Source organism: Leptopilina boulardi, unplaced genomic scaffold, assembly GCF_019393585.1.
Source record: "Leptopilina boulardi isolate dan_hultmark-lab unplaced genomic scaffold, ZJU_Lbou_2.1 LbouV2_249, whole genome shotgun sequence".
Classification (NCBI taxonomy): domain Eukaryota; kingdom Metazoa; phylum Arthropoda; class Insecta; order Hymenoptera; family Figitidae; genus Leptopilina; species Leptopilina boulardi.
Genome location: NW_026137806.1, coordinates 117,788 through 134,339, shown reverse-complemented (window position 1 = coordinate 134,339; position 16,552 = coordinate 117,788). Strand labels below are relative to the sequence as shown.

The window sequence follows — 16,552 nt, the reverse complement described above, 5'->3', positions numbered from 1 at the left end:
TATTTTTTTCTATTTTTTTTCTATATTTGTATTTGTATTGTTTGTTTTTTTTTTTTGTATATTTTTATTCTGCGCGCAACCTTGACATCTTTTTGCACTTATCATTCGAACAGTTTTATATATATATTTGTAAACGCGCGCGATTCCATTGCAAAGAAAAAAATTCAAAATTAAAAAATTTCACCTGTTGCTTTTATAGTAAAAAAAAAATTAACTTTTTTAAAAAAAAATAAAATTTTCTAATTTTAAAAAATCTGTTACTTGCAAGTATTGTAAAATAAACATTTATTAGAGATTAAAGTTTAAAATATTTGAATGAAATCTAAATTTTCAGTCAAATAAATTGTTTAAACAAATATTATTATTTATAGAAATAAATTATTAAAATACATAATGTAAATTATTAATAATTATTATTAATAATTATTAATTATTATTATTATTATTGAATTATTTACTATTAAATTAATAACTTATAGGCAATAATAATTATCGATAAAAAATACAATCATAATTTATTACATTCTTTGAAAAAATTTAAAAAATTTTCTACATTGAATTGTTGCGCTATCTGTTAGGAAACAATGGAAACAACTTCAGTTTATCTACAGAAAATAAGTTGTCTTTTTTTTTGAATTTCTACACTAAATTCTCGATTTCTTGTGTACCATTAAAGGATAAATAGTCGGTAAAAATGGCAGCTTTCAATTTTTATATCCTTTGTGTCCTACTGTATCATATAAGATAAAAACCTTTGTTTCTTTTTTTAAATATATTAGTTTATTTATTTATTATTATTATTTTTTTTTAAGAAAAGTAAAAGGTAATAAAATTTTGAATTTAAAAAAAAAAAATTATTCTTTTGCTTGAAAAAATATGAAATATTTTTGTTTATAAAATTTTTCAACTATTGGAAGAATTTGTTTTACTAAATATAAAGAATCTAAGTCGATTTTCGATAAGTCGAACTTTTTTTTCTGTTTTCATTGCTGATTCGAGTTATCGTAAATTCAACTCTGAATATATATGTAAATGCAAAGAAAAATAAATTTTTTTTTTCCCCCTTTTACCATTTTTTATTAGCAATAATCTACATTTAATGAGTCTCCGAGATAAATGTTGCGCAAATATATATTTATACATGTTAGATAAATGAGACAATATAATTCAGTTTCTATTAAACTTTATAGCACTTAATAGCCAATTTTCTTCGAATTAGAAAAAATAGTCACAAGTTTATATTTAATAAAGGGGTTTTTTTTTCAAATTAATTATGCTTTTTTTTATTTTAATTATTATTGCAATTGGTCTAGGTATTTATCATATTTCTATTCATTATAGTCGACATGGAAGACTTTTAAATAAATTTCCAGGACCACCAATATTTCCAGTAATAGGAACATTAGAACTTTTGGGACTTTCCCCAAGTAAGTGTAATTACAATTATTTTTTATTAACTATATAAATAATAATAATAATAATAATAATAATAATAAAATTAATAAAATATAATAAAAAAATTGAAAATAATTTTATTTATTATTATGAATATTTTTCTTTAAGCTGAAATCTGGAATAAAGCACGATACCTTGGTCGTACATATTATCCAATTAATCGACTTTGGTTGGCTCATTATCGTTCAGTTAATATTTTTAATCCATACGATGCAGAGGTAATCATTTTTTTTTAGAATATAAAAAATATTTAATTTTAGAAATATTTTTTTTAAGTTAATTTATTTAATTTGTATTGTAATTACTTTTTGCTTTTGTCAAGATTTTATTATCCAATATGAAACATATTGAGAAGAGTCATCTTTATGATTTTTTACATCCTTGGCTAAAAACTGGTTTATTGACTAGTACAGGTAATTAAATTTTTTTTTCTAAAAACATATTTTGCATTTACTATAAATTATAACAAAAAAAAAAGGTAAAAATTATAAATATTGTACTATATTCTAAATTTGATAAATTATTTAATATAATATAAAAGAAAAAATTAAAATTTTATAAATTTAATTATTTTTTTTTAGGTAAAAAATGGCAAACTCGACGTAAAATGTTAACGCCCGCATTTCATTTCAGTGTTTTATATCAGTTTGTCGATATTTTTATGGAACAGGGAAATAATCTTGTGGAAAATTTAAAATCTCAGGGAGATGAATCTGTACAGAATCTTGTACATTTTTTTACAAAATACACACTAAATACTATTTGTGGTAATTATTTCAATTATAAAAAAATTATTATAATAAATTTAAAATGAAATTTTTTACCATTATTAGGTGAAATAAAGTAAATTATAATTTATTTTAAAATGAAACATTTTTTTAAAGAAACTGCAATGGGCACATCATTACTAGAAACAAATATTGATGATACATATAGAAATGCTCTTAAAAATGTGTCTAAACAATTGGTTTACAGGTAGGGTAGAAAAAAAAATTATTTTTCTATTTTCAAAATATATTTTGATATAAAAAAAAAAATTATTAAATGCAAATAAAACTATAAAATATTCAGACTCGCTAGACCTTGGTTATTTCCAACTTGGATATTTAAATTATTTCCATCTGGTAGAAGTTTTATGGAATCTCTATCAATACTGCATAATTTTTCATCTAAGGTTTGCTTTATTTCTATATATGTGCAATATTTTTTTTTTTTGTTAATTAAAATTAAAATGGAGCATACAGTAAATTTTCGTTTCGTTTTTTTTTTTTTAAATTAAATGGATAATAAAATCTCTGGTAGTACTAAAAATTTTAAATATTTATTATAATATTCCATTTATTATTTGTATATTTAATTTTAATTTGCAGATTATTAAGGAAAAGAAAGACTATCATGAAAAAACAGGAAATGAACATTTAAAATCTCTTATGTCTGCCGATTCACAATTAATTTCAACTGATGATGATCTCAAAAGTACAATAAATATAAAACAATTGAAAATAAAAAAAAAAAATTTTTAATCATTTTTTTCGTTTAAAAAAAAATTTTTTTTAATTATTTAAAGAAATTTTTGTGTAAGAATATCTATTTCTCTTTTTAGGTAGAAAAAAACGAATGGCTATGTTAGATCATTTAATAGCTGCCCAAAGATTTGGTGATCAAATTAATGATGACGGTATTAGAGAAGAAGTTGACACATTTATTTTTGAGGTACATTATTATTATTATTATTATTATTATTTTTTTTTATTTTTTTTTTATTTTATTATTAATTATTATTATTTTATTATTTCAGGGACATGATACCACGGCAATGGCAATATGTTTTACAATATTAATGCTCGCCGAACACAAAGATATTCAGGTTTAATATTTACTTTTTATAATCTTTGAAATTAAATTTAATTAAGAAAATATAATTATCTTCTTTTTTTTGTATTTTTATATAGAATCGTGCTAGAAAAGAAGTGGACGAAATTTTTAATAAAAAAAATGGACAAATTCATATGAGTGAAATTCAACGTTTAAATTATCTTGAACAATGTATTAAGGAAACGTTACGTTTATATCCAAGTGTACCTTTTATATCACGTGAAATAAAGGAGGATTTGCAATTAAGTTAGTTGAACAAAAAAAAAAAAAAAAAAAAAAAAAAAAAAAAAAAAATGAAGCTAATTTTTTTCATATAGAATTTAATTATTAATTTATTTATATTTAAAAAATAAATATTAATTATAATTTTGTGTCTAACTTTTCAGCAAATTATTTGGTTCCCGCTGGTACAAGTACACATTTGCATATTTATGATATTCACAGAGATGTGAATTTTTGGCCAAATCCAGATAAATTTGATCCTGATAGATTTTTACCTGAAAAAATGCAAATTCGTCATCCATTTAGTTATATTCCATTTAGCGGTGGTCCACGTAATTGTATAGGTATATTTGAATTAATATAGTTAAAACAATAATTACTATTTTAGCAAATTCCTTCCTTTTTTTTTGCTAAAATTATATAATTGGGTAATAAATTGAATTATTCCCTATAACTAATTTTTTTTTTGTTTTGAATAATTTTAGGTCAAAAATTTGCCATGTTGGAGCTAAAAACACTTGTTGGACATTTGTTACATAATTTTATTTTTGAACCTATTGATAATTCACAGGATATAATTTTTACCGCCGATTTAGTTTTAAGAGCCGCAACACCAATTCGTGTTAAATTCATAACTAGACGATGATAAATATTCTTTTTCATTTAATTATTTTGTTTGACCATTATAAAAATAATTATAACAAAAATTATATATATATATAATTATAAAAATAAAGATTTTTCTATAATTTTTGCAAACAAATTTTTATTTTTTTTAATAAAATTTTTTTTTTTAAAAAAGGAAATTAGTTTTGTAAATATTAATTATTAATAATATTCTTGTAAAGTGAATCTTTTCTACAATGTTCTTATCGTTATATTTTTTATTTTTATAACTTCAAGACCAAATTTATTATCTTGTGAATACAAGATAACAATGATTTATTAATCTATAAAAAATATGATATTTATATAAATTTATAAAATATATACGCCAACATATTTATACATTATTGACAATGTAATGCAAAAATTAAGAGAATATTAATGCTTTCTGAAAAATTTAGTTTGATATTCTATATAATATTTTTCAAAAAAAAAAAAAATATATATATATATATATATAAAAATTAAAATTTTCTTTTATTTTTGCTTTAATAGAAAATTTTTAGCATTTCTTAATACGGCCCTGAAAATTAAATTACAGTCTGCAACAAACTTCTTTAAAGTGCGTTTTTGATGCTCACAAGCGCAGTAACAGGTTGCATCACTAAAAGAATAGGTTGCGTTGTGTTCATTCTTTATATTAAATTTCAACAAAAATAATAATAATAAATGAATTTGTGATTCGAGAAAAATTTGTCACTATGTTTGTTTTATTATTAATTGTGATATTAGGCTTGGCTTTTTATCATTTTTACACTCACTATGGGAGACGTGGAAAAATGATTAATAAACTACCAGGACCAAAGATTATTCCTTTATTAGGAAATTCTCATCTCTTTCAAGGTTCCCCTGGTGAGTTCAATAAATCAATATTTAAAATAAAATTATAATTTCAATAAAACATAAATTATTATTTTTCAATTAAATTATAATGTAAAATAATATATTATAAATAATATAAAAAATAGTATATAAATAGTATTGAAAAAAATAATTATAATTATAAAAAAAATTTATTTTTTATATTTATCATAGATATAAAAACAATGTTTTTTTTTCAATTGAAAAAAAATTTTTTTTAATCAATTTATTTGTATTCATTTCTAAAAATAAACTATTACATGATGATTAATCTCTAATTAACATTAAGCAATAATAATTCCCACGTAAGAATGATCTAAAGATTACAAATTGACAATTTAAGTAAAAAAAAAATTTGTTTTTTTTTTTAATTTTCTAGCTGATGTATGGAATGTAATAAGAAAACTCAACAAACAATACTCTCGATTGTGGAGAGTTTGGCTGGGTCATTATCCAACAGTAAATCTATATCATCCCGATGATGCAGAGGTGGTTATTATTATTATTATTTTTTTTTTAAATTAACATTTATCGTAAAATTAAATTTTGATATAAATATAAATTTTTTTTGAAAATTTAATTTTGATTTTAATTTTTTTGTTATAAACAATTTAATTTAATAATTGTTCATATTTTACTCTTTTTTTTCTATATAAATTAAACAGATTCTCTTATCGAGTATGAAGTACATTGAAAAAAGTAAAGAATACGATTTTTTGCATCCATGGTTAAAAACTGGCTTACTGACAAGTACAGGTATATAGAATTTAATTTTAATTTTGAAAATTTAAATTAAAAAAAAAGAAAAAAAAAAAGTAGAATTAAAAGAAAGAAATATTAAAAAAAGTAATATAATTGCAGGAAAAAAATGGCAAACTCGACGCAAAATGTTAACGCCCGCTTTTCATTTTAGTGTTCTTAAGGAATTTTTAGATATTTTTGATGAACATTCAAAAATTCTTGTTGAACATTTAAAATCACATGGAGATGAAAGTGTACACGATATTGTGCCAATTTTTACAAAATACACTCTAAACACAATTTGTGGTGAAAATTTTTATAAATTTATTTTATTAATTATTATTATTATTATATTTAAAAATTTAATCTTATTTAGAAATTTTTATTTTACTTCATATATTATTTTTTTTTAGAAACTGCAATGGGTACTTCATTGCACGATTCAGATACTCAAGATGATACATACAGAAATGCTTTGCATCATCTTGTAGAAATTTTATATTACAGGTAAAAAAAAAAATTAAATTTCATTTAAAAAATTAATTACATCATTAAAAAAAAAAAAAACCCGCATTTTTATTCAGAGCATTCAGACCATGGTTGGCAGCAGATTGGATTTTCAATTTATTTTCAAAAGGTGGATTATTTAATCAATATCTGATGATGCTTCATAAATTTTCAACAAATGTAACAGTTTTTGTTTTCAATTTAATTTGAACTATTATTTAATTTTAATTAAATTATTTAGTTGTTATTTAAATTATTAATATAAAATACCAATATAACTTATAAATGTAATTAATAATTTTAATAATTGAAATAATAAAATATAATTAATTAAAATTAATGAAAGTCAAAAAAATTTAATTTAACGTATTATTTTGTTTATATAAAGATTATCAATGAAAGAAAAGAATTTCATGAACAAACAGGAGATCGACATTTGAAATCTATTATTTCATCAGATACATCAACAAATATAGCGTATGATGGAATAAAAAGTAAATATATATCTTCTAAATAAATTTTGAATTTGTTCACTAATTTAAATTTAGATAGTTTATTTATAAATTATTATAATAATATTTATAATATCTATTATAATTAATAATTAATAATTATTATTATAAATATTATATAATGTAAATTATTATTATTAATATAAATAATAATTATTATTCAACTTTATGATTTTAATTATGAAAAAATTAAAACTCTTATATGAATACAGGTCGAAAGAAACGAATGGCAATGTTAGATCATTTAATTGCTGCACAAAAATTTGGCGATCAAATTGATGACGACGGTATTCGAGAGGAAGTTGATACATTTATATTTGAGGTAATACTAAATTCCGTCAATATGCAAAAATCGACTCTAAAAATACATAGTCCAGATTACGTATTTTATTATGTTAAAATATTTATTTTTTTTAAAATCAATTTATTAATTATAAAGAAATAAATTTATAATTGTTTTTTTAATTTTTCAATTTTTGCACAGGGACATGATACAACATCAATGGGAATGTGTTTCGTACTATTAATGCTTAGTGAACACAAAGAAATTCAGGTTTATATATGTATTTTTTATAATTCGTTAAATTTTTAATTATTAATATATTTTATAATTAATTAATTAATTAATTTTATAATTAATTAATTAATTAATTTTATAATTAATTAATTAATTAATTTTATAATTAATTAAAGTTGTCATAATAATTAAATAATCGAATATTTATTTGAATCTATTAATTTTTTTTAGTTTTCTTTCTCTTTTTTCTTTTGGAAAATTTTTTTTATTTTGAAAGTAAATTTTTGTTGAAGGTCTATTTTTTAACAAATTGTAATTTTTTGAATAATATTACAGGATCAAGCGCGAGAGGAAGTCGATATGGTTCTAAATGAAATGAATGATAAAATTGGTACAGCTGAGATACAGCAATTGAATTATCTTGAACAATGTATTAAGGAAACATTGCGTTTATATCCATCAGTTCCTCTAATATCGCGACATCTTCATACAGATTTGCAATTAGGTAATATTATTATTTTCAATTCTTCAATTTAATTAACAAAAAATAAATAATAACCATTTTTTTTTTTTTAGAAAATTATTTAATTCCGGCTGGTTGTAGTGCGGATTTGCATATTTATGATTTACATAGAAATCCAAATTTTTGGCCTGATCCGGAAAAATTTGATCCCGATAGATTTTCACCTGACAGAAGTCAAAAACGTCATCCGTATTCATTTGTTCCATTTAGTGCTGGTCCACGCAATTGTATAGGTATACAATATAAAACAAATTTTAAACTAAATTGATAAATTAATTAATTAATTATCATATATATCAATTAATAAATTAATTATTATGTATTAATTACTTAATTAATTGTTATGTATTAATTAATAAATATTTTTTTATTAAATCATAATTTTTTTTTAACATTTATAATTTTATTTCAGGTCAAAAATTCGCTATGATGGAACTAAAGACATATATGGCACATATTCTACATAAATTTATTCTCGAGCCAGTTGATTATTCTAAGGATATAATTATTAATTCCGATTTAGTTATAAGACCCGCTGTTCCAATTCGCGTGAAATTCACAGCTAGAGTAAAATAGATTCAATTTTTTTTTTTTTAACATTATTAAAACATAATAGATTATATAATTTTAAACGGATGCAGTTTTATTTATTTGAAATAAGTAAATAATAAAAATAAACAAATAGTAAAAAGTAAATAATAAAAATAAACAAATAGTAAAAAGTAAATATAATAAAAATAAACAAATAGTAAAAAATAAATAATAAAAATAAACAAATAGTAAAAAAATAAATAACAAATAAATAATACAAAAAAAAACATAATTTTTTTTCTTACTAATAGGAGATAACAATAAATCTACTTTTTTGTGTACTATATAGACAAATGTAATAAATTTTTAACAATAAAACAAAAATTATTAAATAAATACACAATAATTTTTTTCTTGATACAGTACTGATGATGATGATCATATAATGATGATCATATAAAATATATAATTTTTTTCTTGATACAGTACTGATGATGATAATCATATAATGATTATCATGTAAGAAAATATTTATGTGCCAAGAGTTTGATATATAGCAAGTCACATTCGACATTAAAAAAAAAAAAGAAAAGAAAAGAACTTTTTTTTTTATACTTCTGAATCAATGTCGATTAATTTTACTCATCATCAGTGTGAAGTCAGTCGTTGATAAGTTAACATCATGTTTCTGTTATTGCTAACTGTTGCGATAATTCTAATATTTTATCATGTTTCAACACAATATAGCAGGCGTGGACGAATTTTAAACAAATTACCGGGTCCATCGACTTTTCCATTAATTGGAAATTTGCCATTATTTATGTGCTCATCCAGTAAGTACAATAAATTAAAATTAATGGGACAAGTTTTTAATTCTTTTTTTAAATTAATACAATAATTATATATATATTAATTATAAATCATTATATGTAATAATAGCTAATTAGTCTTTTGAAACTTTAATAAACAATAATTAATTAATTTCTGTATTTTTTTTTCTTTTTTTTTTTTAATCGCGAGAAGAATCGAACCTCTGACCCTCATTATTAAACATAACACATACGCCTTAACGACTGGGGCTGTCGCCGGTATACAAAATTAATATAATATTGTATATTAATAATATATAATAATTATATAATATAAGCAATAATAATAACAATAATAATAATAATAATAATAATAATAATAATAATAATAATAAAATAAAAATATAAAATAGTAAAAATGTAATTTTTTTTTTAGCTAAACTATGGAAAGTATTACGAGGACTGACTAAAAAATATTATCCAATCAGCAGAATTTGGATTTTACATTATTCTGTAGTTTATTTGAGTCATCCGGACGATGCAGAGGTAAATTATTTTATTTATTTCATATAACGAATAAAATAATAATAAAAAAAAAAATTTCTTTTTACAGATTTTATTATCGAGTATGAAGCATATTGAAAAAAGTAGATTGTATGATTTTTTGCATCCTTGGCTAAAAACTGGTTTATTGACAAGCACAGGTAATAATAAAACTATTAATTATGTTGATGATTTGGTTTTTTTTTTTTTTTTTTTTCTATTTTTAATATTAATTTTTCGCAGGAAAAAAATGGCAGCATCGTCGTAAAATGTTGACGCCCGCTTTTCATTTTAATGTTTTACAACAATTTCTTGATATTTTTGTTGAACAAGGAAATAATCTTGTGAAAAATTTAAAATCACAGGGTGACGAAACTATTCAGAATGTTGTACCACTTTTCACAAAGTATACTCTAAATACTATTTGTGGTGAAAATAATTTTTATTTTATATATTTTAATGTAGTTTATAAATATTATACAAGGTGATATTTTTTTTTTTTTATTATTATTTTTTATAGAAACTGCAATGGGTACTGTTCTTCATGAAGCAGATATTCAAAATTCTTATAGAACAGCTCTTACCAAATTAGTGGAAATTATGCTTTATAGGTAAAAATTTTTGAAACAATTTTTTAAATTAAAAAAAAAAATTTATTAAAATAATCACAAAACAAAAATATAGTATAAATATTGTTAAATAATTGTTATTAATTTAAAAAAAAATTTTTTTTTTTATTTATTAGAGCATTTAGGCCATGGTTGCACAACAAATGGATTTTTAAATTACTATCAAATGGAAAGGAATATGAGAAATATTTGTCAGTACTTCATAATTTTTCCAGAAAGGTAAACAAATAAATCCAATAATGAGAGAAATTTGCATTATTTTTAATATTATTGTTTATCAACATTATATTATTATTTGAAATATTTTTGAATATTAAAAAATTTATTTTCTATTGTACATTATAGAGTTAATTTTTATAAATGCAGATAATAAAAGAAAGAAAAGAATATCATGAGGAAACGGAAAATCAATATCTAAAATCAATTTCAACAAATAATCAATTAATTTCATCAGTTGTTGTTGATGATGATGGAATAAAAGGTATAAAAAAAATTATTTAAATATTTAAATATTTCGTGCATTACGACAGAAAAAAAAAAATTTGAAATTCTTTTTTCATTTAGGTCAAAAAAAAAGAATGGCAATGTTGGATCATTTAATTGCAGCTCAAAAATTTGGTAAACAAATTGATGACGAAGGTATTCGAGAAGAAGTTGATACTTTTATATTCGAGGTATTTTTTAAGACAAAAATAATTAAAAATTAATTAATTTAAAGGAAAAAATTAATTTTTATTATTTTATTTTTTTTTGTAGGGACACGACACCACAGCAATGGCAATGTGTTTTGCTGTTTTAATGTTGGCTGAACATAAAGATGTTCAGGTTTACATTTTTACAAATTTATATATTTTTTTCATTTATTAAAAAAAAAATTTTTTTTTTAATTTTGAATTTTATTTAGGATCGAGTGAGAAAGGAGGTCGATTATTTACTTGATGGAAAAAATGGCAAAATTACTTCAGCGGAAGTGCAAAATATGAATTATCTTGAACAATGTATTAAAGAGACATTACGACTTTATCCAAGTGTACCATTTATAGCTCGTAAAGTTAATGAAGATCTTCAATTAAGTAATTAATAATTAATTTACAACTAATTATTAATTTAAAATTAATAATAAATTTATATTCAATTCTTTGCAATTTATTTAGATTAAAAATTTAGAATTAATTATTTTACAATTAATTACTTGCAATAATTATAAATTTATAAATTTTGAATAATTAATTGCAATTAATTTATAATTAATATTTATTTAATAAATAATAATTAAGCTTTGTAAAATTAAAAAAAATATATATATATATATTTCAGAACATTGTTTCATACCGGCTGGTACTATTGTCGATTTACACATTTTTGATCTTCATCGAGATCCAAATTTTTGGCCAAATCCAGAAAAATATGATCCCGATAGATTTTTGCCTGAGAAAATGCATAATCGTCATCCATTTAGTTACGTTCCCTTTAGTGGTGGTCCACGCAATTGTATAGGTAAAAATTTAAAAAAAAAAAAATTTTTTTTTTTTCTTGATAAATCTTTTGTAAAAAAAAATTATATCGAGAAACATTTAAATACATAATAAATTGAAATTCTGCTTTACAGGTCAAAGATTTGCCATGTTGGAACTTAAAGCACTTTTGGCACATTTGATATATAATTTTATTTTTGAACCTATTGATAATTCACAAGATATAATTTTTACCGCGGATTTAGTTTTAAGAACTGAATCACCAATTCGTGTGAAATTCATTTCCAGAATTAAATAAAACACTTTAAATTGTAAATAGCAATTTCAAAAAAAAAAAAACAAAAAGTTTAATAAAAATTTGCATAAAAACAAAAAAAAATTTTTTATTTTGTTTAATTTATTTGGGGACGCATGAATAAGCTCTGAAAACAAATTTGTTAGAAGTTACATTTGATAGAATTTTAATCAGCAGAATATTAATTTACCAGAAAGTCAATTTTAATTGACTTAATTAATTTCTGGCAAATTTAAATTCGGTCAAACTTAATTTCTGACAAATTAAAATTCGATCAAATTGATTTTCTGCCAAATTTAAATTCGGTCAAATTTAATTTCTGGCAAATTAAAATTCGATCAAATTGATTTTCTGCCAAATTAAAATTCAATGAAATTAATTTTCTGGTAAATTAATATTGTTAAAATTCTCTGAGATATTTAACTTCTAACAAATTTGTTTTAAAGCTTATTCATGCATTTCATTTATTTTAGTGGATTAAATTCAAAATTTTACTTTTTGACTATTTTCAATATCAAAATAATTAAAATTTTCTTTGTTACGAAAAATGTATATATTAAAGAAAAAAACATTTTAAAAATAAATAATTATCTTTGTGTCAATAAGGTTCTGATAAATGATCTTGCGCAATAAAGAGACGTTTATATTGTATTTTAAAATATGTGATTAGTGACGAATTACTTTCGCTAAAAGAAAGATGCTGTATAAATAAATTACAGTGAAAAATAATTTTCAATTTTTTTGAAGTTTTTTGGGGAAAAATTTGATTACAAAAAAAAAATGTTTGTTTTATTATTAATTGTAACGATATGTTTAGGATTCTATCATTATTATACTCGATATGGTAGAATTGGAAGAGAATTAATTAAATTACATGGACCATTTATATTTCCTTTTATAGGAAATCTTCATTTGTTTTTCGGAACTCCGAGTGAGTAGATAAAAAATTCAAATTCAATTTTTTTTTTTAAAAAACAAGTTAAAATTTTTAGAGGAACTGTGGCATTTAACAAGATGGATTAATAAAACATATTCGCCAATTAATAGAATTTGGTTAGTTCATTATCCCGCGGTAAATCTTTTTCATCCAGACGATGCAGAGGTAATTTAATTTTTTTATTTTTAAATTCAAAATTAAATATTTAATTTTTTAATAAAATTTAAAAAAAAATATTATTTACAGATTTTATTATCTAGCATGAGACACATTGAAAAAAGTAGAATTTACAATTTTTTACACCTTTGGCTAAAAACTGGATTACTCACAAGCACAGGTGGTGATTAATATTGTTGACAGAAAAAAAATTTTTTTTTAAATTTTAAATATTTTCAATTTTTCTTTCTACCAAATATTAATTGTAGGCAAAAAATGGCAACATCGACGTAAAATGTTGACACCTGCTTTTCATTTTCGTGTTCTTGAACAATTTTTGGATATTTTTATTGAAGAAGGAAATAAACTTGTGGAAAATTTAAAATTATCAACTAACGAAAATATTCATGATATTGTGCCACTATTTACTAAACATACTCTAAATGCAATTTGTGGTGAGAAAAATATATTTAATCCGTTTTTTAAAATTTTATTTATTTTTTAAAAATTTATTTTTTTTAGAAACTGCAATGGGAACTTCTTTAAATGAAGCAGATATGCAAAATGTATACAGATCAGCCCTTAACAATATTATAGAAGTTATAATTCATAGGTAAATATTTCATCTTTTTAGAAATAGAAAAAAAAAGTAAAAAATAATTTTTAAGAGTATAAAAATGTAAATTTTAATTATGTTCAGATTATTTAGACCCTGGTTATTTGATGATTTTATTTTTAAATTAGTTCCAAGTGGAAGAACATTTATGAAATATTTGCCAATTCTTCATAATTTTTCCCATAAAGTGAGTTTCTTTTGTTTGAATTATTATTGAATGAAAAATATTTATTGTGTAAACAATTTTTTGTTTTTTTTTGTTTTATTAAAAGATAATAGAAGAAAGAAAAGAATATCATGAGCAAACTAAAAATCGATATTTAAAATCAATTATATCAGAAGATAAACCATTAATTCCGTTAATTGATGAAACAAAAGGTAATATAAATTTATATTTTTATAAATTATGTATTTTGGACATTTTTTTTTAAAATTAAAATATTGTATTTACTTAAATTATTAAAAAAAAATAGTTAATACTACTAAATTATTAAAAATTGTTTTATTTTACTTTTGTTTTTTTTTGTAAATCTAATTTTTTCCTTTGCCTCAGGTAATAAAAAAAGAATGGCAATGTTGGATCATTTAATTGCAGCCCAAAAATTTGGTAAACAAATTAATGACGAAGGTATACGTGAAGAAGTTGATACATTTATTTTTGAGGTGTTAAAATTTTTTTCTAAAAAAAAATTTAGTATTTAATTTTTTGGTTTTAATTTTTATTGTCACATTTTAGGGACATGATACAACTGCAATGGCCTTCTGTTTCTCAATGCTAATGCTTGCTGAACATAAAGAATGCCAGGTTGAAATTTCTTTCACTATTTTTTTTTTTTTTTTTGTTTATAAATAAAAATTAATTTCATTTTTTTTTACTCTATATAATAAAAATGCAAAAAAAATTTATTTATTAATGAAAAGACATTCTAAAAATGAAATAAAATATCTTACATATTTATTTATGTAAAATTAATAATTAACATAAATTATTATTTAGGAAAAGTATTGATTCTATTTTTAAAAGTTTATTGAAGAAACTTGTATTTTTGGTAAACAGGACCAAGCGAGAAAAGAAGTGGATCAAGTTTTAAATAATGAAAGGAATGGAAAATTATGTATGGCAGATGTGCAACGATTAACATATCTTGAACAATGCATTAAGGAAACTTTACGTTTATATCCCAGTGTTCCTTTCATATCGCGAAAAATTAATGAAGATCTTCAATTAAGTTAGTTTGAAAATAGTTTTTTTTTTTAGAAATATTTTACTAATTTAATTTTTTAATAATTATAAATTATTAATTAAATATGCTAATTATTTAGCAAATTAATAAAATAAATAATTAATTATCTAATTAATTAAATAATTGTTCCATTAATTAAATAAAAAATTAATTGCCGAATTAATTAAACAATTTATTTTGTTTTATAATTAAATTTCTTTTTTTTTTTTAGAGAATGTTAACATTCCGGCTGGATGCAGTGCTCATTTGCATATTTTTGATTTGCACAGAAATCCCGATTTTTGGCCAGAACCAAATAAATTTAATCCCGAAAGATTTTTACCAGAAGAAATAAATAAACGACATCCATTCAGCTATATACCATTTAGCGGTGGTCCACGTAATTGTATAGGTAATAAAAAACCATGAAAATAGTAAAGAAAAGAAAATTTTTTTTTATTATAATAATTAATAATAATTAAATTATAAATTATAATAAAATAATAATTATAATTATTATTTTTTTTTATTTTTCAGGTCAAAAATTTGCAATGCTCGAGTTAAAAGTGATTTTAGCGTATTTACTACATAATTTCATCTTTGAAGCTATTGATCATTCAAAAGATGTTATTTTTACTTCAGATTTAGTTTTAAGACCCGACATGCCTGTTCGAGTGAAATTCATCACTCGGAAAAAATAATGTATTCCTATTTTTGTTTTCTTGTTATTTAAAGATTTCTTTCATTTTTTTTTTCAATTATTTGAAAATTATTATTATTATTATTATTATTATTATTTAAAATATGAATAAGTAATTAAGTATTTTAATAATTTAAAATATAATTATTATTTAATTACAAAATATTTTATATCTTCAATTATGTGCTAAAAAAATGATTTTTATTTTGTTCCAGTTTCAAAATGGAGGACCCAATATGGTCGACCAGGGGCGTCCAAAGAAATCACTTATGTGGGGGCTTTTTCACTTTTTTTTGTGAAAAAAATACTAAAAATGTTTTTTTTTTTTGCCAAATATATTTGAAAATACAATTTTTTTTAAAATTAAGACAATGGTAACATAAAAAATTTGTTAATAAATCATTTTAATTTAATTTTTTTTTGTCTTCAATTCTTTTTTAATTTTAAAAATTTGATCTTAAAATTGTTTCTTATACCCTATAAAATAATTGTCAATTTAAAAAGTATAAGAGTGCATAAATTATTGTAATCTTTCTTATAAGAGTGAATTTTGTTTTTTAAGTGATGGCAATTTTTTAAGTGATTTAACGCTTCATTTTAATATATAATATTGAGAAAAGACTGTGGGGGGCAATGAGCCTATCGCAACAGTTCAAAATGAAATTCAACGAAAGAGAAGAAGGGGGTTTGTGTCGTAAACAAGACTTGTATACATTTAACATAATACATGAAATAATTAGAACTTACAGAGCAGTTCAT

General features: G+C 21.0%; 2 protein-coding genes across 2 annotated transcripts; both read left to right on the top strand.

The window, feature by feature from the left end:
• The first annotated feature begins 1,152 nt into the window (after positions 1–1,152).
• LOC127280691 (uncharacterized) lies at positions 1,153–16,206 on the top strand. The gene is made up of 25 exons (XM_051303880.1): positions 1,153–1,427; positions 1,564–1,673; positions 1,778–1,868; positions 2,037–2,222; positions 10,283–10,373; positions 10,508–10,610; positions 10,758–10,872; positions 10,956–11,065; positions 11,148–11,216; positions 11,296–11,464; positions 11,709–11,888; positions 12,001–12,161; positions 12,918–13,092; positions 13,154–13,263; positions 13,345–13,435; positions 13,524–13,709; positions 13,777–13,867; positions 13,955–14,057; positions 14,143–14,248; positions 14,424–14,533; positions 14,607–14,675; positions 14,928–15,099; positions 15,326–15,505; positions 15,631–15,795; positions 16,009–16,206. Exons 1-24 carry the CDS (start codon positions 1,274–1,276, stop codon positions 15,792–15,794), a joined length of 3,096 nt encoding a protein of 1,031 aa, XP_051159837.1. The 5' UTR covers positions 1,153–1,273; the 3' UTR covers position 15,795; positions 16,009–16,206.
• Positions 4,782–8,697, top strand: LOC127280702 (cytochrome P450 4C1-like). Its single transcript, XM_051303888.1, has 12 exons — positions 4,782–5,070; positions 5,459–5,568; positions 5,745–5,835; positions 5,941–6,126; positions 6,234–6,327; positions 6,405–6,507; positions 6,716–6,821; positions 7,052–7,161; positions 7,324–7,392; positions 7,693–7,861; positions 7,933–8,112; positions 8,292–8,697. Exons 1-12 carry the CDS (start codon positions 4,920–4,922, stop codon positions 8,453–8,455), a joined length of 1,533 nt encoding a protein of 510 aa, XP_051159845.1. The 5' UTR covers positions 4,782–4,919; the 3' UTR covers positions 8,456–8,697.
• Positions 16,207–16,552: the final 346 nt, after the last annotated feature.